The 23,790-nt window shown below is 36.0% G+C and overlaps 4 protein-coding genes and 1 long non-coding RNA gene across 5 annotated transcripts; all 5 read right to left on the bottom strand.

The window, feature by feature from the left end:
- Positions 1 to 3,257: 3,257 nt before the first annotated feature.
- LOC129924089 (uncharacterized) lies at positions 3,258 to 4,210 on the bottom strand. The gene is made up of 2 exons (XR_008775995.1): positions 3,874 to 4,210; positions 3,258 to 3,759 (listed from the first exon to the last, which is right to left on the bottom strand). It is a non-coding gene; the product is annotated as an uncharacterized LOC129924089 (long non-coding RNA).
- A 7,119-nt stretch (positions 4,211 to 11,329) lies between these two features.
- LOC129924092 (E3 ubiquitin-protein ligase rnf168-like) lies at positions 11,330 to 18,083 on the bottom strand. Its single transcript, XM_056017902.1, has 7 exons — positions 17,950 to 18,083; positions 16,711 to 16,823; positions 16,436 to 16,515; positions 15,787 to 16,101; positions 15,177 to 15,241; positions 12,604 to 12,735; positions 11,330 to 12,448 (listed from the first exon to the last, which is right to left on the bottom strand). Exons 4-6 carry the CDS (start codon positions 16,091 to 16,093, stop codon positions 12,604 to 12,606), a joined length of 504 nt encoding a protein of 167 aa, XP_055873877.1. The 5' UTR covers positions 16,094 to 16,101; positions 16,436 to 16,515; positions 16,711 to 16,823; positions 17,950 to 18,083; the 3' UTR covers positions 11,330 to 12,448.
- A 151-nt stretch (positions 18,084 to 18,234) lies between these two features.
- On the bottom strand, positions 18,235 to 18,930 carry LOC129924090 (lamin-L(III)-like). The gene has a single exon (XM_056017900.1). The coding sequence runs from the start codon at positions 18,928 to 18,930 to the stop codon at positions 18,235 to 18,237; it is 696 nt and encodes a 231-aa protein (XP_055873875.1).
- On the bottom strand, positions 18,912 to 19,540 carry LOC129924093 (uncharacterized). Its single transcript, XM_056017903.1, has one exon. It carries the CDS (start codon positions 19,538 to 19,540, stop codon positions 19,049 to 19,051), a length of 492 nt encoding a protein of 163 aa, XP_055873878.1. The 3' UTR covers positions 18,912 to 19,048.
- An 18-nt stretch (positions 19,541 to 19,558) lies between these two features.
- Positions 19,559 to 23,790, bottom strand: LOC129924091 (myosin heavy chain, striated muscle-like; the record flags this gene model as incomplete). The annotated part of the gene is made up of 4 exons (XM_056017901.1): positions 19,559 to 20,823; positions 21,611 to 21,679; positions 21,906 to 21,965; positions 23,787 to 23,790. Coding segments are annotated over 4 exons (1,398 nt in total), but the record flags the coding sequence as incomplete, so codon positions are not given.

Raw genomic sequence — 23,790 nt, 5'->3', positions numbered from 1 at the left:
CCACTTGAGGGGTGCCTCCAAATTAGTGTTTTTTACATTAAAAAAATAAATATTACGCAAAATGAATGGCCCCCCAAAGAAGTCAAGCCTACCCTGACCCCAAAACAATGGAAAATTCCTAGCTACGCCCCTGGGTTATTGTGACGCAATGTAAGACCACAACGGAGACAAAAACTTGTTTTTCTTTTCTGCCGGAGAGGGGAGCAGGCAGGGGTAGGTAATCCACAAACTAAAGGACGTTAATTATCAAATGCTTTATACCAGGGATGCCCAAAGTACGGCCCGAATTCTTAATAATTTTTTAAAATTTAAATTGGCGAACATTTTGTAATATACTCGACACAATTCATCAACACATTGTAAATACATGATTAAATCGAGAGCGCAGAGTGACTTTTTATCTTCAATAGATGTATGTTTAACTCGGAAACTAATATAGATCTAGTTGCTTCTCATTTTTAAAAAAAAAAAAAAAAAAAAAAAAACTTGGCCTAATCCAATCTAGCTTCGCGTATTAATTAAAAAAAAAACCTAGCCATATCTCGTATTGAACACAGACTTGATATGTCATTAAAGGCTTCTTTGGATGGGTTGTATCTGTGAACAATATGGGCGCGGCGGCTGAATGGTTAAACGGCTTAGCTTCCAAACCTGGGGTCCTGGGTTCGAATCCCGGTAATGACTGGGATTTGAGTTCGGGACTATCAGGGCGCCCCTGAGTACACCCTCTAATGAATACCTGACTTCCGTTGGGGACAGTAAAGGAGCATGGTCTTTGTGCTGGCCACATGACACCCTGCTCGTTAACCGTTGGCCAAAGAAACTGATGACTTATAACATCATCTTCCCTATTGACCGTATGGTCTAAAAGGGGAACTGTACTTTATCTCTGAACAATATTCATAGAAAAATATCATCTGAGTCAGAGATAAGACTAGAAGAATGTTGACGTCCTCCAACTCTTTGCTGTTAGTACTGGAAATGAAATGGGCTTCAAATACTAAAACATTTTGACCACTTTTTTATGCCCATGAAATTCGTCATGTTACTGAGAAACAATGACATCAATAGTACCGTAAAATGCGTTGAATTTGAAAGTCTTCTTTTGAGTATTCTCTTCTTGGTCATTAGTAGTAGGCTCATCAAATAGCTTCTTAACTTTCCGCAATCGTGTAGAGCAGCGGTTCTCAACCTTTTAAGCTCGGCGACCCCTTTTTACAATCCCACTCTGCCGCGACCCCCCCCCCGACACACACATACAGCAATAGAAGAGTAGGCAATAACAATCCATAGTTTCGATGGTGTTAAGCGACCCCTGGCAAATGGTCAATCGACCCCCAAGGGGGTCGAGACCCACATGTTGAGAACCCCTGGTGTAGAGGGAAAAAACTGCATCAACAATTAAAAGTTCTGCTACTTTAGCAGCCCCTTTTATCTTACACTCAAAAAGTCATTCTCTAATTATTTATTTCATTATAGATCTTCTACAGTTGTCTATCTGCTTTATGTAGATCTTGCTGCTAACTTTCCAACATTTTTAACACATCGTTGATTGCGCTTACAATTGTGCACTGGACAATAAGCAGAACATTATATACAAATGTCTCATATGGCCCTCTAAGTGCAAAAGTTTGTTTTTTTAATAAACACATCAGAAAGAAGTCAGTTTAGATCTCTGACTTAAGTCCCAGAATTCAGCGAAGTGTTAATACAAAATACCTATAATTAACTATGTTATAGTTATAGCAAAAAAGAAACAAATTGAGCTTTCAGAAAATTGAATAATCAGCAAGTATGTCACAATTTGGATTCCTGACCATCAGGACTATCCCTATAGACTAAAATGTTATTGTCAACCCTCTTCCCATTTCCATTTTCTCTTTCTCTACAACACATAAATATTTTCTTAACCAAACTCTTCCCCCCCCCCCCACCCAGGGCCGGTGTGAGGCCATTGCAACCTATGCCTCAGCAGTGGGCCCTGCACTTTCTTAGGCCCCGCGCTAATTCTAGATCATAATCTTATATCTTATATATTACAGACGTTACTTTAAAAAGAAGATGATTACGTCCTACGCGTCATGCATTTACTCATGCATATTTAACCAATAATCATAATTTTCCCTTACTATTCTTATCCCTACACAGACTGGGCCCCGCTCAATCCGTTTCGCATAGGGCCCTGCCCCCCCCCCCCCATTCCTTGAATACTATTCATGGTTTTATAAAATATACAGAAGAAGAAACAGAGTGGAATGATCAAGCAACTATTGTTACCTCAAATGCACGATCAGTGCTAGCCACCGCTACTATTAACCTGGTTGAGAGTAAATTCTTACAATGAAGTAATTTAAGTCGCTAGTACGCTGACTTTAGCTTAAAAACACTGATTAATGTTTTAAAACGAATATAACGTTTTGGGTAGAAAGTTAAGAACATTTTGAGGAAGCTTTGTAGATTCTACTTTTTAATCGGTTCTTACAAAAGAGTTTTTTTTTCACTTTGATATCATCCCCTAAATCTCATGTGGCCCCTTTTTGTCATCCGTCATGGGCTCAAGTGAAATAAACCCCGTTGAGCTAGTGTTGCTACGTCACAGGCTGTGTCCCCTGATGGTCGTGGTCCCGGGTTCATTGAACCCCTTTGTGCCACTGATACCATGCTCAAATAGCACTAGGAAAGATGGAGAATTTGTATATGTATATCTCAGTATATGGAATAAGAAATGTACCTTTATATCTGTGTCTTTCTGAGTATTTATACAGGTTTTGTTTTCTATTTGTAGATTTATAGCTCGTATTTGGCAAATACAGACAAGGAAAACCTCCCCTAATTAATTAACACCTAATTAACATTACCTAGTTAACATTACCTTATAAACATCACCTAATTAACGCCATCTAAATAACATCACCTAAATTAACCTACCTGATTTACATCAACTAAATAGGCGCTGTCGTTATCAAGTTTTGGTTAGGGGAGACGACTCCAGAACATAAGACTGAAAGGTTGTGTTATTGTAGTGAGTTAAATCATGTTAAGAAATATTCTTACTAAAGTCTATGTCAGGTTCTTGTATTATTGTATTTATCAAATTATTATTATATATTTCCAATGCAAATATTTATTAATATTAAATATTATTTCAATTTGTATTATTGTTATTATTTTCTGAACTTATAATATTTTGGCTCAAGTTCAGCCTGACAAGCACATCATACACATATAGTTGTAGATAAACTAATAAACTAAGTGTATGATGTAAATAACAATAAAATTTATTCTTGTGATATATTTACAAATGACTGATTCATGATGACTGATAATAATAGTATGAAATATCAATATGTAATAATATGTAATCTACAATGATCCAGTTAGTCTCCTTAGATAAAAATCATTCATATAATTATGAAACACATAGTATATTACCTTAAATATAATAAGTAGTTCAATGGATCACATAGTCCTTCAATCTCAAAAACAACAACTGGTAATATATGTAGATCTAGCCTCTAGATCAGGTACTGTCCACTGATGACAATTCCAAAAAGTAGAAGTTCATAGTTGACACTACACCATCAGGTCTGACCACTGCAACCCGCAGTCTGGAATCTTGAACCTCAGACTCATGTACAAATCCACGTGCACACCAGACGACCAACTGAGAGAAAGACCTCAGTCCTGTAGACTGTAGACCTACAGTTGTACTCTCAATATAGAACTGAGACTGAATAAACAAGTCTTGACACTAAAACCCTATAGAAGATAAAAGAAAGGATTCTTCTAATCATCTATATCTAGTCTAATTATAGACTTACAAATACGAACGAATTCAAATAGAAAAACTATACAATGAAAAATAAAACTCACCCTAAACAGGGGTCAAGATAATCCAACAAGAAAATGTCCAAGGCAAATGCTAAGGCTATCCAATAACAAAAACCAAGGAGAAATTCCAGAGCTCTCAAAAAAAACGTCTATCTGTATCAACGTACAAAACAATGGAGAGACTGTACTAGACGATAAATGACGCAAATCACACACACACTAAATTTACGTCACTAGAAGTTGTGACAAGCAACAAAAGCTCAGTCCTCTAGTCTACACAGAAAATATTAATAATGTAATGACGTCATCAATATAGTGATCAACGCCGCACTATCAATTAGAGAACTAATTCTACTATACAGTTACATAGATAACTGCGACAGTCTACTCCATGTATTTGGTTTCATATTAACTTGATTTTGTCTATATTAAAATGCATTTCTATCTAGTTTTGTTCACAAAATGAAGTTATTCAAGTTATTTGAAGTTTTATTTGTTTAGATACATTACGCCAATAGCCGTTTAGTTTGCCAGCTGATTGGTGCTGAATTTAAAAACGGGCAACAACACATACTATCATCAAATCATGTATAATTTGTACAGTACACACAAGCACACACATACGCAGTACAATGATTGTTTTTTTTTTATCATACATGTCCATCTCAGATCTGTGGATGACGTCAAAGGCGACCTAAAAGCAGTGGACATTGATACTGACCACTGGGAAGACTTCGTCCTAGACTGCACTTCTTGGAGAGAGATGGTGACCAAGAAAGCGAAGTACAGGGAACATAAGAACATGGGCCTCAGCTCTGAAAGAAAAGCGTGCCAAACAAGAAATGGCTGGCTCCTCTACCACCAGAACGAATGTCACCTTAACCTGCGATATATATGGACTGGAGACGAAAATATTAACACTATGTTACTATCCAGTGAACCACTAGTTGTGAACCACTAGTCGTGAACCAATAGTCTGTGAACCACTAGCCGTGAACCACTAGTCTGTGAAGCACTAGTCTGTGAACCACTAGTCTGTGAACCACTAGCCGTGAACCACTAGTCTGTGAAGCAATAGTCTGTGAACCACTAGTCTGTGAACCACTAGTCGTGAATCACTAGTCTGTAAACCACTAGTCTATGAACCACTAGTCTGTGAACCACTAGCCGTGAACCACTAGTCGTGAACCACTAGTCGTGAACCACTAGTCTGTAAACCACTAGTTTGTGAACCACTAGTCTGTGAACCACTAGTCGTGAACCACTAGTCTGTGAACCACTAGTCGTGAACCACTAGTATGTGAACCACTAGTTTGTGAACCACTAGTCTGTGAACCACTAGTCTGTGAACTACTAGTCTGTGAACCACTAGTCTGTGAACCTTTTAAAAAATAAAGAATGAATTGTTTAAGGCTGAGAATGGGTGTGTGAGAAAAAAAGTGTACAATTATCTAAGAGGACAAAACCCTACATATTTATCCATATCTATGAATACTGAAGGCTCAGCTTTCCTTGTAGGTATCAAGCAAAATAATTAATTAGCATTAATTAATTTATTAATTGTTTTTTTTATTATTGATTCATGCTTTGTCTATGCCAATGAATAATTGTGCAAAGTTTTAACTTGATCCGAGAATGGGTGTAGGAGAAATAACGTGTAAAATCTTTTTTACGTGATAGACAGACAGACAAGAATGAGTTGATATACGCTTGGTAAATAGAGATCATTTGACCTGAATTCGTTCCACGAAAATTGAATATAAATAATCATAGACATTAACTCTAGAAACATAAAAGAATGGACGGGCCTGCTATTGAAAGAGGTTCTATCTAAAGCAAAAAAAAACAAAGTGGAATGGAGAAAGACGGTCGACAAACCTTGCATGATGGCCCAACGGTCCAAGAGGATTCTTTCTCGGGGGGGGGGGGGTGTAAGGGTTGTTATAAATTGTGTGTGTGTGTGTTTATTTATGGTGAAGATGGGGAGATGTTAGCGTGAGATGTTATCGTGCGAATGATGCAACGTAGGTGGCGTTGTCGTCAGCGGTCTTAATTAGGACAGACGACTCCAGAACCTGAGACTGAAAGGTTTTTTAAATCTCACATCAACTAGATTTTGTCAATATTTTAATAAAAGTTTTATTTTGTTTCGTTCACGAAAGGAAGTTATTTAAAGTTGTATTAGTCAAGATATATTACGCCTATAGATGTCTACCAGCAGTTTGGTGCTACAAGTCAACGAGCGTCAACAGCAAGGGGGATTGGGGAGGGGTAAAAAATGTTCCAGTGTTTTTTAATCTAACATTCATTAATTATTTGGAGGGGAATAATCGCTCTAGAAGTTGTAAAAGGGAGTACTTTTAATTATTTTGTTGTTACGAATCTGTTTGATAAAACCTTCGTCTCGATGCTTGTGGGTTGTATCAGATTCCGCTAAAAAATCTCGCGTGAGAAGGTACAAGATACATTTATAATACATTTATAAAACATTTATCTTATCTTATTTTCCCTTTCTCCTATAAGACAAAGAAGATATAAAATAAAAAAAAAAAAACAAATGGGGAGATAATTTTCCAGTGTCAATGTGTTTGCATGGAAGAGATTTGGAAAAAATAAATCTTGGAGAAAATGTAGGCCTATTTAGCTTTTTACTACACGACTTAAGGTTCTTAATAACTCACACTTTTGCGTGCACGGAGTGGTAAAGAAATATAGATAAAAGCAAAATAGACTTCCGAAAATCCAACTCATTTTGTCCTCTATTGTTAAGCTTTGTCCTCCTTTTGTCCTCTATTGTCAAGCTCAGTCCTCATTTAGTCACCTATTGCCAAGCTTTGTCCTCGTTTTGTCCTCTATTATCAAGCTCTGTTCTCATTTTTTTACCTTTTGTCAAACTGTCCTCCATTGTCAAGCTTTGTCCTCTTTTCAATCATACTTTGTCAAGCGTTGTCTTCTATTGTTCTTTTTTTTTCTTTTTCATCAAGCTTCGTCCTCTTTTTGTCCTCTTTTGTAAAACTTTGTCCTCCTATTCGTCCTCTCCTGGGTGTGCAGGTATCTGGAAATCTGTTTGTTACCATAGTTGATTATGTTAAGAGGATAGTTCAACTCTACCAGGCCATAGGTTTTGTCTGAATAAGGAAACTCTTTAAACAAAGAGATGAAAGAGAACAGAGAGATCTTCCGAGTTTGCTGTCAAAAATTCTGGTAAAATCCCGATTTCCGCCTCACTTTATTCATCTCTTTCAAAAGTCAGACCAAAAAGCATGAAATAGATCTGACTCTTGAAAGTCTCAGGGATTTTGATGGCGATCGAAACAAATAAAAACCAGCAGGGCTAGATGTTGTTAGCGCCTATTCAAAAATGTTTGCATGAAAACCATGGAGCTATACTAATGGAACACCAGCTTCGAGATTTTATGATCGGAGTGCCGCACATGGCTAGCTACATGGCTAGCTACGCTTCTGGCTAAATACAATAGACCTAATATTTTAAATATGTACAAAACATGAGATAGTAAATGAATGAACAAATCAAAACATGCCCAATACAAACCACTTCCTATACCTAAAAACATAACGTTTAAACAAGAAAACTTCACACGCACACTATACTAATTAAAGCTGGGTGGACTCAGAAGCGCCGGATTCTGAAATTAAAAATCACAGTCTTCCCCAGGATTTGAACCCGGGACCTGGTTTGAAAGCCAAGTGCTTTTTCTGCTCAACCAAATATCCTCAAAATAAAAAAAAATCCCAGTCTTAACCAGGGTTTGAACTCGTGACCCTTGTTTGGAAGCCAAGTTGTGCTTTTTCTACTCAGCCACCCCACCTCCATCAGAACTATTAACCCAAGTTAAACAAAGACTTGCAAATCATGGAACACATGGAACATTAATTCTGATTTCAGAACTTGTCTAATAAGCTTCCCAGGATCACTTGCAATACAGCCGCTTTTTATTTTCAGAAATCTTCATGGTGAACTATTTACTCTAGCTTATAAGCAACATCTATCCAGTTCACTTTCAATGTCTATACTTATTTTTTCTGCAGTTATCCTACAAAATTTATTAAAGTGAAAGTCCGATGGTTTTGACAATTGTTGATATAATATGATTATGATTTACAGAAAATGAATATATTATTCTTTTTTTTTTAATTTGCAAGAATAACTTAGTAATTCAAAGTCCACAACTCGCAAGCGTATAAAAATGCAGAGCTAGAGAGGAGGATCCTAGCAAATGGAATTGAGATGCTACAGAAGGATCCTAGGCATCACATTTAAAGACCGCGTTACAAACCAAGAGATCAAAGACAAGTTTACTGCAGCGATCGGAGCCCATGATGACCTGCTAACTATTGTAAAAAGACGAAAGCTTAAATATGGCCATATTACAAGATCTACGGGGCTCGCAAAGATCTTTCTTCGGGGAACAGTACCAGGAAAAGAAGAAGAGGCAGACAGAGAAAGCGATGGGAGGACAACATAAAAGAATGGACGCGCCTGCCATTGAGCGAGAGGTTCTAAACAAGGCAAAAGAAAGGGAGGAATGGAGAAAGACGGTCGACAAGTCTTGTCTGTTGCCCCAAAGGTTCAACAGACCAAGAGATAGGTAAAGGTAAAGGTAAGGTAAACTTAGTAATTGATGTTTTTCTGACATAATTTTTCTGCGCATGCAAAACGGTCAGATTTTCACGGAATTTCTGTGTGACGTCACGAGTGGGCACCCAAATCCTTTAGATCTACTAATCCGAGCACCGGTACTTGTCTTCCGAGAATTTAATGTGAGCATATGCCTTTGTGAACTATTTGCTCTTCAGCCGAATAAATATTTCCCATTTTCCCTTTAAAACTTCATCTCTTGGAAACAAATGAAAAGGGACACTAATTTCTGTGTCAGCATACATGTGTTTTGGTCACTCATTGCTGTGCTGGTCACTTATAATGTTGGTCAATTCTAGAGTGCAGTCATCACCAGTGTGAACACAAGTTTTTCTGTTTGAGAAAATTTGTATTTAGGCCAGTGATGTCCTGAACTAAACCTTGTTGCCATAATAAAAGCAATAGTTAGTTATTGTACCAAGGTGTTTGGCTGTTTGGTTTAGTCAAAGTTCCATATGTATGAGACCTTATCTTTATTGTCATAATTTTGTCATAATTATGATACTAATTAAAATTGAATGTTAAGCCCCGACTGACTTGTAAAAATGAACAACTTTTAATTAATTAATTTTTAAGTAATAATGTATGGTTGGGGGGGGGGGGGGGTTGGGGAATCAGTTTAACCAATGCACAATAATTTGTTGATAACAGCTCTGGAACATTGGCTAAGGAATTAATGAATAGTTGATCATTTCTCTCATAATTAAAAAAAAAGTAATTTTAACTTGTTTTTTCAAAGTGAAAGCTTTATGTTTGAGTAAATGAATAGTTAATATTTGAGTGAATGAAGGCTTTATGATGTTTGAGTGAATGGATGCTTTATGTCTGAGTGAATCAAAGCCTATTAAACATTCAGAGATTGTGATGTTAATACCAAGTCTGTGTGTATAGTTGTGACCAATTGTATGGTATTGAAAAAAAAAGTAAAATGTTTGAAAAGTTAGTTTAGGTATTTGTTTATAGATTTCATTTCACTTTTTATTTTCAACCTTTTTCTATGGTCAGTATCTTCATATCTGTATTGTTACGAAGGGTATAAATCTAACTAGTTTCTGTATGAGTTACATTTATATATATGATGCTTGTCATAGAATTGGTCATTCTTTTATTGTTCATCTTGATTTGTTTCCATTATGCTGACAGTAAAAGTTTTGCTGGTCAAAATATTTACTGGGAACTTCATACTGTCTTTTGGTTATGTTGTTACTAAAAAAAAAACAAATTGTATTCAAATACCCCTCCACCCCTATTTTGTTTAGGATATGTGTTTCCTGTGAGTTACTATTAATTTTATATTAATCTACATGGATATATTTTTGACCTAGTTGACTGCAGTATATATCAACCTAGATTTAAGTTGACTGCGGTATATATCAATCTAGATTCAAGTTGACTGCATCAGACCTTTATTTTTTGTATATTGGTGGAGTGGTTGTGTCTCTTGCCTATCTGTTGAAGTTCTAAATATCCAACCAAACGTAATGTGTCTTGTTTGTGTGAGTCTCTAGATAGCTAGCCAGCACTATGTAATGTGTCTCGTCTGTGTCTCTAGCTAGCCAACACTACGTAATGTGTCTTGTCTGTGTGTCTCTAGCTAGCCAGCACAACGTATTGTCTTGTCTGTGTGTGTCTCTAGCTAGCCAACACTACGTAATGTGTCTTGTCTGTGTGTGTCTCTAGCTAGCCAACACTACGTAATGTGTCTTGTCTGTGTGTCTCTAGCTAGCCAACACAATGCAATGTGTCTTGTCTGTGTGTGTCTCTAGCTAACCAACACATCTATGATTATTCTTAATACTCAGTCAAAAACACTAGACACATGTTTTAGTATAAATAATGTATTCATATTATTGTTCGGAAATGACATTCTTGTATCTGTCATTTAGAAGTTGACATTATTGCATCGGTCATATTTATTTGTTATTGTGTAGCCTGCCTGTACTCATAACATAATATGTTGTACTCCCCCCCCTTTTTTTTTCCAAACGTTGTGTAGAAATGATTGCTAGGCTGTGCCCAGTAGTTCCTCTAGAATACACTGCTGTTTAGCACTGTTACACTCATGTCTAGATAATAGCTACATGGGATGGGTTTCACTATAAGTTGGTTTGTTATTGCTAGGCTGTGCCCAGTAGTTCCTCTAGAATACACTGCTGTCTAGCACTGTTACACTCATGTCTAGATAATAGCTACATGGGATGGGTTTCACTATAAGTTGGTTTGTTATTGCTAGGCTGTGCCCAGTAGTTCCTCTAGAATACACTGCTGTCTAGCACTGTTACACTCATGTCTAGATAATAGCTACATGGGATGGGTTTCACTATAAGTTGGTTTGTTACAATTTATATTTATAATATATATATATATATGTACAGAACTATTTATGCAACTAACTGCTGTTAAAAGTTAGGATAGTGATGTGATCAAATAGTGTTGAGTGACCTTTTGGTTTTTCATGGGACAAGACACTGCATGCACAGAATAGCTCAAGTTTTGAAATACATAGTTCAGTGCCTTCACATCAAACTAGTGATTGTGTTTAGAATGTATTGTTTTAACATCTTAATTATAGTTGAACTTTGGTCTCCCACACAGTAAATTGATAGGATCCACTGAAGTCAGTTGTATATTGATCAAGGCAAGTATCCATTAGAGTATGTACATAGTTGAGTGACAATAGCCACTGGAGTATGTTGTTTCTGATGTTACTATCTTTCTATCCCATAATTCTCTTGGTGAGCACATAATGTAGTGATGCTATATTTTGTACAAACTATTAAACTATCTCCATACAATCCTCAGGTTTTTTCATTAAGGCTTTTATTAAAAGAAATGACAAAAACAAAGTCTGTTACATTTTAATCAATGTGCTGTCAAAGTTTTAGTTCAATTTAGTTTATGAAAATGTATTTTGATTAAGTCTGATAGTATTATAATAAACAATGCTTGCTAAAAGTTAAAAAAAAAAAATTAGACATTTTCAAATAGTGTTTTTTTTTGCAAAGTTTTAGCGAATAATGCTAAATTTACCTTCAGAGATTAATGAATGTATTTCTCTTTAAGGCTTTGGCAGTAAGTTAATACATGAAAATATCAAATATAACATGACAATACAGGGTAAATGTTTGGCATAGACTATGCAAAGATCATACATGTATCTAGAAATTTTGTTTGATAATTAGCAGTAAAAAAAAGTAAATGAAAGGTTTCAAATGATGGATATATAGAATCATCAATAAATTGTAATGTATATTTATATATATATATAGACCAATATAATTCAAAAACATGTGATCTAGATAGAATAGGAAGCACTTGGAATCAACAACTCAAGAACAATAAGTCTGTGTTTAGAATAACATCATATGTTTACACAGCATTCTGTACATTCTGGACATAAACAATAAATTGATGCCTAGAGGCTGATAAATAACGTAACTTATAATTATTCTTTCTTTTAAATTGTTATTTTGTATGACGATGTCATTCAATAGTATAGGTAAGTGCAAAAGGTCAGACTGTTATGGGTCATGTGACAGTATCAAAAAGAAAGCAGCCAACAACAAAAACATTACTAAAACATAAAAAAAAAAAAACTCAACCCAACATATAACAATCAACAACACAATGTAACAGTCACTCATCACATTTATGCTTTCTACGCAATGTATATTCATTTCTGGATCCTTTTGATCTATCCACCACTATTCTTTTTTTATCCATTAAGTCAAAAAATTCTTGCAACTTAGTTGCAAACCTAAGGTCATCATTCTTTTCTGAACTATTGCCAGCAGGTATAGCTGATCTGTTTTCTGTGAGTTGGGAAGAGTCATGGAAAGTTTCAGTGCCAGAAGGACAGTTGTTAGCTCTCCAATTCAACACTAATTCCTCTGCTTTTAAACACTTCTTTAATCTGACAACTGGATTCAGAACGAGGCAATTTTGTTTAGACTTTTTCTGAAACAAGAAACACAATTCCAGTTTAAAAAACATGAAAGCATTGATTAATAAAAATATGAAAGACACTTCAACAGAATTAGAAACAATCAAAATCAATAAATTCAAATTATTTTTACATTATTAAGTTTTTATTTATTACAATATTTATTGACCTATTCAAGCATCAGTGCTTTCTCTTCTATTTCCACATTTTCTGACAAAAATTCTTCCTGTTGCAGAGCTTCAAAATTTACTTTACTGGCCTCCTCCTCTTTCTTTGCCTGTTCGTCCTTTTTTTGCTGAATCTATTGAATAATAAACATTTTCATATAAAAGAGATTCAATTCCAGTGAAGTTCTACCTACGTCCATAAAGGAACAAGAATTTTTTTTTGGAGTTTATTGATATAAGAAAACACTCAACAAAGCCTTGGCACAACTGATGCTATAAAGACAGAGTGCTATAGCAGTAATGTATAGCCACAGAGAAGTAGATCGGGCTCAATGCAAATAATATATTTTTTTAACCATTTAACACAACATGTTGTTTTATGGAGGAATTGGCAGAGAAATGGTATAATTAATAGTTACTTTTGCACCAGCCAGCATTGGAAGTGTCTTTTTGTGTAGGACAGTTGTTAGGGTAAAATTTTTGTTTTGGTCATTGAATTTCATTGATTTTGGTATCTGTTGTGGTTATTTTGCAGATGGAACAGAGCTACAGTTCAGTTAAAAAATAAATCTAGATCTACATATATTTAGTTATTTAAAGAGAGAAAGGGGCTGTAAAGAAAGATCTGGTCTGCTTGACAGTAACAGTTGATGCTTGATCAACATTATTAAAGTATTATAATCAATATCCAGATGTTCTTGTTAATCAAGTTTTGAAACAACTAAGTCTAAATAGGGGCAAAGGGGGTACTGGAAGGGGTAGTACCTTTGATGGTCCGGTATGCTGCACTATTAGGTGGATGGCCTCACTGGTCCCCTTCCGACCCCTAAATCTCACACATGTGGCTCCAAGCGCCATGTCCTGGAAAACCGCTTCAGCTGGGGGACTAAACCATGTGAGGGGGTGGTGATAACATGGCACCACTGGGTGAAAGGCCTTCTAGACTAAGGTCACCAGCCAGGAAGGAAGAGTCCCAGGATGGACTACGACGCCACATGTTCAGGACCAAGGCGAACCACCAAATTAGAGGTACTCAGTTGTGGTCAAGCATAGAGAGGGATGGGCGCCGCCATGCAAGTATTTAGCCCTCGTTACACCAAATGAGATAATGACAGTAAATAAATCCATACCGGCTCGGCCATAGCCCGGGTTACCAAGGGACGCGTCTACACTCACAGACCAGGACGGAGGTGAGAAGTGTATTACTGGTCCGTGCAAAAATAAAATAAATACCAGGAATAAAATCACCATAGGAACATGGAATGTGAGATCACTAATAGAGGAAGGACAAGTTGAAGAGCCCACACATGAAGTTAACCTAATTCATTTCAACATCATAGGACTCTCTGAAATGTGCTGGAAAAACATAGGTGAAACAACCACAGAAGAGGGCCATAAACTGGACTACAGTGGACTACAAGATGTCCACGAACAAGGAGTAGGATTTCTTGTACACAGTAACTACAGCAATTGCGTTGAGAACTGGTACCCTATATCTAGTCGACTCATTTCCATAAGTTTAAAGGCATCACCCTTCAATATCACCATCATTCAAGCATACACTCCTACATCAACATATGAGGATGAGGCAGTAGAAGAGTTTTATGAGCTATTATAGGAAGTGGTCAATAAAGTTCTGAAAAAGGACATCCTTGTTGTACAAGAAGACTGGAATGCCAAAGTAGGAAGTGACTCCTACCAAACCTGGAAAGGCACTTGTGGAAGATACAGTAACCTCTCAACCAATGAACGAGGTCAACCACTTTTAGAATTTGCAAAATACAACAATCTCTTACAGGCTAACAAACTAGGATGCCACAAAAAATCATGTATAACCACATGGCACAGTCCGAACAGAGAATACCACAACCAGATCGACTATATCAGCGGTTCTTAACCTTTTATGCTCGGCGACCCTTTTTACAATCCCCCACTCTTCCGTGACCCCAGCACACACACACACATACAGCAATAGAAGAATAGACTATAACAATCCTTATTTTCGATGGTCTTAGGCGACCCCTGGCAAATCGTCAATCGACCCCCCAAGGGGGTCGCCACCCACAGGTTGAGAACCCCTGGACTATATCATGGTGCAATTGCTATAAAATGATTTTGATCTAGATTTTCTTTCTTTTTGTTTTTAAGTTATAATTAGCCACAACTGAATTAATTGATACCACTTAATTATGCCAGTCACTCCCCCATTACTACTATCAACTAATAGAAATTAAGCAAGGAAGGTGATTCAAATATATGCCAAGTCACCCTCTCAGATGAAACAAGAGAATCACCTAACAACACCAGTATGGGAATTTTGTGGGACGCAGCTGAGAAGCACCGAAACCTCCCAGATACCGTCTCTCCCCAATGATCCACAAAAGAGATTGGACCTATGAAAAACCTATGAACCAGAGAGAAACACTTATACAACATGATGAAGGAATAATATGAATGAAAGATGCACTATAAAAAAAATGTCACCGTAATTACCACGTTTATTCTAAAAGAATGACAATTAAAACTTAAAATTTGTTTCCATTTCTAGGAATTATAAAGTTTATTCATATTTCACCTGCTGAATAGCAGCTTCATATTCTTGTCTGATTTCTCCAGGACAGGAAATTTGTCTTCTTTCCTCTGAAACAAAATGGGAGCTTTTCAATAATTTTGTTCAGCTCTGAAACAAATGGGAGCTTTTCAATATTTTTTTTATCATTACTCAAGGTTAAAGCCATTGTCTTTGCATGAATCTACCTTTAGTCTGGTCTGTTTCATTCTAAAGGTGGTTAGAATCACAGTAATGATATTTTTCAGACCATTGTCGAAAAAAAAAAAACGCTGGCTTAGACTGTACATTTATTTAAAGGGCTAGCAAAACTTTTTCTGCAGGGAACAGTTCCAGGAAAAAGAAGGAGAGGCAGATAAAAGATGCAATGGGGGACAACATTATGAACTGTACAGCCCTGTCTATGGAAAAGATATGCTTATTCTGGCAAAAGAAAGTAATGGAGAGAATTTACCAACAGTTCATGGATGCCCTAAAAAGACTAAAGGATTACTGAAGGTGATTTTATCTTTATGTTCTATATTTCTCAAACATCCTTGATGGGATTTTAGTACTATTTTTGATACCTAGCAAAATAACAATCCAAAAAACATTAATTTCATGTATTTCAACTTACGGGCTTCAAAATCATCTTCTTCATCTTCACTGTTGCTTTCTTCACTGGCTTCCAGCCTGCGCCTCACTTTTTCAGGGAAGGCCTCTTGGATGTCTTTCCACATTTCCATGTTTATCAATTTATTTTCCTTGGCAGCTTTTCTGGCCCAGACTGAAATGCGCTTCCTGCAGACTGGACATGAGAGGTTGGCTTTTTCCACTGTTTCCTTGTAACATTTTAAACTCAGTGAGTGATTGCAGGGAAATGTTACAGGCTGGATGAGTAAGCTAATGCATACTGGGCACATGCACTCAGATTCAGACAGCATTTTTTTTCCTGTAATTATAGATAGCAAAGCAAATTAGAATTTGATCTGAAAAAAACTTTTTTTTATTTGGTTGCACAGACATGCCTACCCTCAAGACCCAGAATGTGGAACACTCAGGTTGAAAATGTGGAACACTCAGGTTGAAAATGTGGAATTTTGGGCCCCAATGTGGAACATACACGCGGTTACGTTTGTCAGCCATACTGTACGCAATAAAGAAAAGTCTTGATTTTTGAGATCCATGTCATTGCCTTATTATTTCTCAGGATCCTATGAATTAGATTTTAAAAAAAACTAAATGTAGTTTTTGTATCTATTATGCAAAAAGCTTGCTTTGTTTACCTTTAAAAGGAATTCTTGGTTCGCCAGGTGTCTGTCATTTTGGAAGAGTCGCATTGTGTAGTAGCAACCACCGGAGCAATCTAAAGCATATTTAATTATAAATACAACACAGCATTGCATAAGAAAATTGGACAAGATTTGTAATAGAGCAAAAACATGTTGAGAGACTATTATGGCAGTTGTGAAATGGGGGAGGGAAGAAGAGTGAATGATGAATGTTTACATAGCCGCTATTTTACAAAGTGAAAATGAACCTCCTGCAAAGCTAAATTTACCTTTTTCAAAGTCTCCACATATTAGACTTTCTGGCGATGGTTTTGATGACCCATGTTTTTAATGGCTTCTTTGGTCTATCTTTCCATTTGCTCACTTGTATATTTGTCTGTTTCTGATGATTTAAAAAAATAAATAAATATCTCTTTTCAGTTGTTTTTCTAGTAGATATCTAAATATATTTTTTAAAGACTAATCTTAATGACACGAGTAAGTATTGTTACATGTTGCACTGAAATATGCTCATCTATTAGATTTGTATTAGATTCTTTGTTGTAAAACATATTATTAACAAACAAAAAATGCTCAATTCTAATTAATAACTAAGAAATTTGCTAATCGCTGAGTAACTATTAAAAAGAAAATATACAAACATAAATGCTACAAACCCAACAAGAATTTTTTTTCCATTTGAAAATTATCCAAGACATCTCTGAAAGGCTCTATTTTTTTAATTAGTTTCCAGCTAGTGATAAAATGTAAAACAATTTTGGTAAACATTTTTTTTTTCAAGTGCAAGTCATTCATTCCATTTAGTAGACAAACTGTTATAGGTTTAGGACATGATTAATCAGGAATTTTCTTTTAACAATGCAACTTTTAATTTACAACATCTAATATCACCAACACAACAAACAACAGAGCCCTAAGAGAAACAGGTAATTAAAAACAATACAAAATTGTCACTTTGTTGGGATGTGGATGAATGGCACTTTAGCTACCTATCATGTGGGCACAGAAATATACCAGATACCTCTCTTACAATAAGGCAAAATCTTCTCCCAGATACCCCCCCCCCCCCAACATACACATACCACACACTAAGTCCACAAGTGTTTGAACTAGAGAGCACTGAGCCTGCTATAGCATGAAAAATGCGTTATACAAAAGTAATTTTAAATAAAAAATTTCTTTTAAAGATAAAATGTTAACATCTTTTAACTGAAGCGCGGTAGCTGAGCGGTACAGTGCTTGGCTTCTGAACTAGGGGTCCTGGGTTCGAATCCTGTGAAGACTTGGATTTTTAATTTTGGGATCTTTGGGCACTTTGAGTTCACCCAGCGCAAATGGGTAACTGACATTAGTTAGGGAAAAGTAAGGCGGTAGGTCGTCATGCTGACCAGTTGAAACCCTCGTGAACCGTAAGCCACAGAAACAGGTAACCTTTACTTTAATCTTTTAACTGAGAATAATTTTTAAACAGGAGAGAAATGTACATCAAACAATAATTATGGACTTACTTTTCTTCCAGCTGTGATGACAAAGCCTCCTTGTCGTTTTCCAAATGGACAATCATAGTCTTGAGCTCCTGTATTGTTTGATTCAAGTTACTTCTCTCATTCTCACAGTGCTCAAGCTTCTGCGTCAGTTCTGCTACTGATGAGTTCAAAACGGAGCATTCTTTCTTGAATTGTTCCCTTTCATCAGCTAAGCCTTTCTCAAGGTCGTTTCTAATGTATTCTGATTCCACTAAAGTATTAGCTAGATTTCTAATTTCAGCTTTCAAATCTGCTACTTCTTTCTCTTTATTCAAAATAGTTCTGTGAGTTTTCTAATTTGTATGAGTTTAGAGACTCCCTTTCTTTATGCAGTTGAGACAAAACAGTTTGACACTCTTGCTTAGTGTAATCTAATTTCTCTTTGAATTCTATGGTGTCGTTCTGTAATTCTGATACGGCAGCTTTCAACTGGTCTTTCTCTGCCTGAGATTCTTCTTGTAATGCAGATATGGTCATTTTCAACTGGTCTTTCTCTACCTGAAATTCTTCTTGAAATGCAGATATGGTCATTTTCAATAGGTCTTTCTCTGCCTGAAATTCTTCTTGCAATGCAGATATGGTCATTTTCAATTGGTCTTTTTCTGACTGAGATTCTTCTTGCAATGCAGATATGGTCGACTTAAGCTCAAAATTTTTTTTTGCTGACTTGACTCTCTCAGCATCTAGCTGGGAAGAAATGATATTCATATCATTTTCTAAATGAGCATTTTTAGATTGCAGTTCTAGTACAGTTTTATTCAAGACATTGTTCTTGCCTTCATAGTTTGTTACTGTGGTCTGTAATTCTAAGATTGAAGATGTCAGTACTGAACATTCGTTATGAAACTTTTCTCGCTCCTCTATCATACTGGAAGAGATGCTATCCCTCTCCATTTCCAGGCTAGCTTTTGTATTTTCTAAATATGTAACTTCTTCATCCAATCTTGAGATGGTTGACTTCATTTCTAAATATTTCACATTTTTTTCATTCAGTTGTGTTGAAAGAACTTGACATTCTTGAACAGAATTAGTTAATTGGTTTTTCAATGCTAAAGACTCTGTCTGCAAAACAGCAATAATATCATTTAGTCTTGACTTTTTCTTCCAATAATTCTGCTACATGTCTCTCTGCCTTTTCTTCCAGCTGGCAAGACAAGGCTTTTCTATCTTCTTCTAACCCAGTGTTTTTCATCTTTAACTCATTGATGGTTTCATTTAAATGATTTTTTTCCACTTGAAAATATTCAATATCATTTTTTAGCTCTACAACTGATGACATTAAAATCGATAAGTCTTTCTTTGACATGTCTCTCTCCTCATCAAGGCGAGAAGAAAGGCAGATTCTAGCATTTTCTAATTCTGACATAGTCTGAACTAAAGTTGTTCTTTCAGCTTTTAGATCTGCTAATTCAGTTTCCATTGATGAAACAGCTAACTTCATCAATGAGTACTCCTCAGTGCTGACTGAGATCTTCTCTTCCTTCAGTTCAGAAGAAATCGCTTGACACTTTTGTACTGAATCTTCTAATTTCTTTTCCAACTCCAATGACACTTTCTGTACCTCTGATATCATAGCATTCAATTTATCTTTTTATGCCTCTGATTCTTCAAGTGCAATCTGTGATTTGTCTCTTTCGAATTCCCATTGGGAAGAAATAGCTTTCTTATCATTCTCTAAGCTAGCATTTTTTTTCTCTAGCTCATCAATTGTTATTTTTAATTGAACCACTTCTGAGTGAAAATGTTCAAGTTTCTGTTTTAGTTCTGTTATTAATGACATAAAAACTGAACATTCTTTTTTAGACTTTTCTATTTCCTCCTCTATGCATGAAGAGAGGGCATTTTTGTCTTTCTCAAGACTAGCTGTAACGTTTTCTAACTCTGATAAACCTTGGACTAAATTAATTTTTTCAGTTTTCGAATCTGCTATTTCATTCTCCATTTTTAAAATGGTAAAATTCATTGCTGAGCATTCTTCTTTGATAGTGCTGACTGAACTCTTTTCTTCCAAAAGTTGGGATGAAACAGATTGAAACTCTTGCTCAGTATTTTCTAATTTCTTTCCCAATTCTAAAGTCTCTTTCTGTAACTCCGTTATTCTACTGCTTAACTTGACTTTCTCTGCCTCTGATTCCTCTAGTAATACTGATATGGATGATTTTAACTCTTTCTGTGACTTGTCTCTCTCGGCTTCAAGCTGAGTAGCAATGATATCTTTAGTTTTCTCTAGACTGGCATTCATTGTCACTAGCTCTTGGATTGTTCTGTCCATTTGATTGTTTTCCTCATCATAGATTTTCCCCTCCCTTTGCAACTGTGTTATTGTTGACATCAAAGTGGCACATTCTTTCTTATACCTTTCTTTTTCCTCATTCAAACAAGAAGAGATGGCATCCCTGTCTTTCTCCAAATTAGCTTTAGTGTTTTCCAACTTTGAAATGATTTTGGCTAATTTGATTTTCTCAGATTCTAGTTCTTTCACCTCATTCTGAAGTTTACAGACATAAGACTGAAGTGACGAGCATTCTTTCTGTAGATTCTTTACAGTGTTCTTTTCCTTTTCCAGCTGAGCAGAAATAGCATGGCTCTCATGTTCAGCGCTGGCTCTTTTGCTTTCCAAATCTGTATTTTCCTTCTGCAATTCTGAAATGGCTTTGTTTAATTTGTTCTTTTCACTTTCTAGCTCTTTCAGATTTTGTTCACCTGAAGACAACTTCTGTTCCAAGACTTTATAAATTTTTTCAAACATATCCTTTTGTTTGTTGGCCCCCGTGAGGAGAATGTCCAAGCTTTTGATTTGATCCTGCGCTTCTTTTAGTTTCCTATGCATTTCAATGTTGTCTGGGAGTCTGTACCCTGTTAGAAAAAAAAAGCCTTCAATAAACATCATTTCCTATCAACTAGATATTAGGCATAGTGATTAACAAAAAATACTGTTCGGAATAGTTCAAGTAGGGTATATTTAAATTTTTGGTCTTATTAATTATTAGCTTCAGTTTTTTGTGTATATGACAGCTATTTGAATATTAATATATTAATTATCTATGTATATTATCTTTTGTACTAAACTAGATAATTTGTTGCAAGAGAAAACACTACAGTACAAGATTATAATCATAAAGCATTCTGATTTTGTTAACCAATTGTAAATCAATAACCAAAATGTTTTTGCTAATATTTTCACTTGATTTTCAGACCTTGCATTCTATAAAACAGATGATGTAAAGGTCTTCTGTTTCTTTGGCTAACAATTGTGTCATATGTCAGCACAACGAACAACTAATTTTGTTTCCCAAATAATGTCATGTACCCAATAGAGTTGGGTGGAATAAGAGGATCCTAAAATTCAAATTCCTAGTCTTCAATGAAATTCCAACCAGAGGCCCATCGGTTTTGAAGCCAAGCATTTCACCCATCAGCCACCCCACCACATATATATATATATATATGGAAATGATTCCCAACTATTATATATATATATATGGAAATGACTCCCAACTAATTCAGAAAAGTTTGGAATCCAACTATTTGACTTTGCACACTAAAATTTATTTACCAATTTAAAAGTCAATAATCCTTGTAACATTTAAGAATTATATTTTTCCTTGCCTAAGTCCATAGATTGTTGAAGTCTTTATTTTACCTATGTCTTTATATGTCCTTCCACTTTGCTCTAATCCGCTAAGGGATCTTGTTCTGTTCAGTTCCAAGTCTGCAAAAAAAATGTAGCACATTTATTCATTTATATAAAAACTACAATTGGGACTTTTCTTTTGTTATGTATTGTAAGCGCATTCTTAAAAAAAAAGTATGTTTAATAAGCTAGCATAGATTTAAGATTTATAAATATTATACAATGGATACAATGCAATATAACATATATATATAAATATATATACAAATATAGTAATTTAAAAAAATATATATAAAAGGCAGACCTTTAATAGGACCATGATGATCACCTAACAGATTGTAACTGCCGACTCCAGGAATATTATCTAATAACAAAATAAAAACAAAGTCATACTCCTTTTTGGCATTATATTCTTTAGACAATTTATAAAATTACAATGTAAATTATATCTAGTACAGTGCAAAGTTTAAGCACTCTATATAGTCCAGTTTTCCCATCTTACTATGTAACTCAAGTAAGTGCCTAATCTAGTCTCGATCTATAGAATAGATCTAGATCTAGTTAGAAAAAATAATTAATTAAGACCATTTTGTAGATCTATAGTGATATAACAACAACATATAGTTTTAGTCAATTCTAGTCTGGATAAAATGATGAGCTAAGTAGTTATGAACCATTTCAGCAACAAATGTAAATTATATTACATTTCAATACTGGGACAATTGACTCTTGATAGTTCAATGGTTCTGGGACTGGAAAATGGGGGAGGGGTGGATTGTCCATAACATCTGATTACCAAAGGTTAGCTGAACTTAAAGGAATTTAGAAGTACATGTCAAGTATCAGTAGTTTCAAATATTTCAGTACTATTGTCTCTAATGATGGAACCAAACATGGCCAGAATAGCACTGTCCACAGCAGCACTTGTTAAGTCAAAACAATATGGAAAGACAAAGGCAAAAGCTAGCCCTCAACACTTAAATCAGACTGATGTAATTCATGGTCATGGAGTCACATTCTTATATGCTTGCAAATCTTGAATACTGACTGCAGAACTAGAGGATGCTAGCAATGAAATAGGGATACCTGCTGTCGAGATGGAGATCAGCAAGTCTGGGGCAGTCAAACAGAATATGAGGCACGGTTTCCTCTTCTTCCACGCAGCGGGGGCACCGTGAATCAAAATTGGCCATAGCTGCAAGAAATATGAGCCAACAGGACAGTGGCCTGTCCTGCACTGTGCTATAATAGCTTGCTCAGGCCTGGACAGCCTCCACCACAGGGAAGTGCGGTCAGGGCACCTCATGCGCTCCCAGACTCCACAGGCTTTTTGGGACTTGTCCCAGCACTCAAACCACTTTTCCATTTCTGTTTTTTGTATTATAGCCAGGGCTTGATGCAAGCTTACAGCCTGTTCAGTGGGTGGAATTTGCCCTCCCTGGTTGGCCAAAGAGTCTGCAATTGTGTTGCCAGTCACACCTATGTGACTCAGTACCCACTGCATTATTACAGGGGTGCCATAGCGTTGTTTGATGTTATGTGAAGGCATGATGACAGTGCTGATATTGGGGGGCCATGGTCCGGGGCTTTGCAAAGCCTGTAGTACAGATTTTGAGTCAGTGACCACAACAATCTGTGTTGCCCTCAAATGTCCCTCGCCGAGTTGAGAGTCAATGACCTTTAAGGCTTCACAGACTACCATGGTCTCCGCATCAAAACTGCAAACACTACCACATGGTCAAAAGATTTTAATTGTGTAAGAGCCAAGAAAGTTGATGTAGGCTCCATAGCCTGCTCTTCCAGAATCTATTGATGCCGACCCATCAGTGTATGCAAAAATAGCACTGGGCATGAAGGTATTAATTGTCTCCAGAGCTAGGATTTAAAGGTCGTTAGATGAACGACTTAGCTTAGTGGCTTAGTGAAAAAAAAACTGTGTGAGATGAGATGATGTCACTGGCTAAGCAGGGGATGTAACTGGATAAGCAGGGGGAAGGCTAGTTAAGACTGCCTCCCCAGGTCAAAAGTTTTAATTAAGGTCAGATTGAGATTGAGTTTAGTAGATGATAGATTTACTTATTAATTAAGAAATTAATAGTAGAAGTAGATCTAGTATTAGTAGATCTAGTAAATTTCTAGCTCACAAATCAAAGCTGATTTCATTATTAGTATTTATGATTCTTACTAGT

This window comes from Biomphalaria glabrata, unplaced genomic scaffold (assembly GCF_947242115.1).
Source record: "Biomphalaria glabrata unplaced genomic scaffold, xgBioGlab47.1 scaffold_36, whole genome shotgun sequence".
In the NCBI taxonomy this organism is placed as follows: domain Eukaryota; kingdom Metazoa; phylum Mollusca; class Gastropoda; family Planorbidae; genus Biomphalaria; species Biomphalaria glabrata.
Note: the sequence above shows the minus strand (reverse complement) of the source record. Positions and strands in the feature narration are given on the sequence as shown.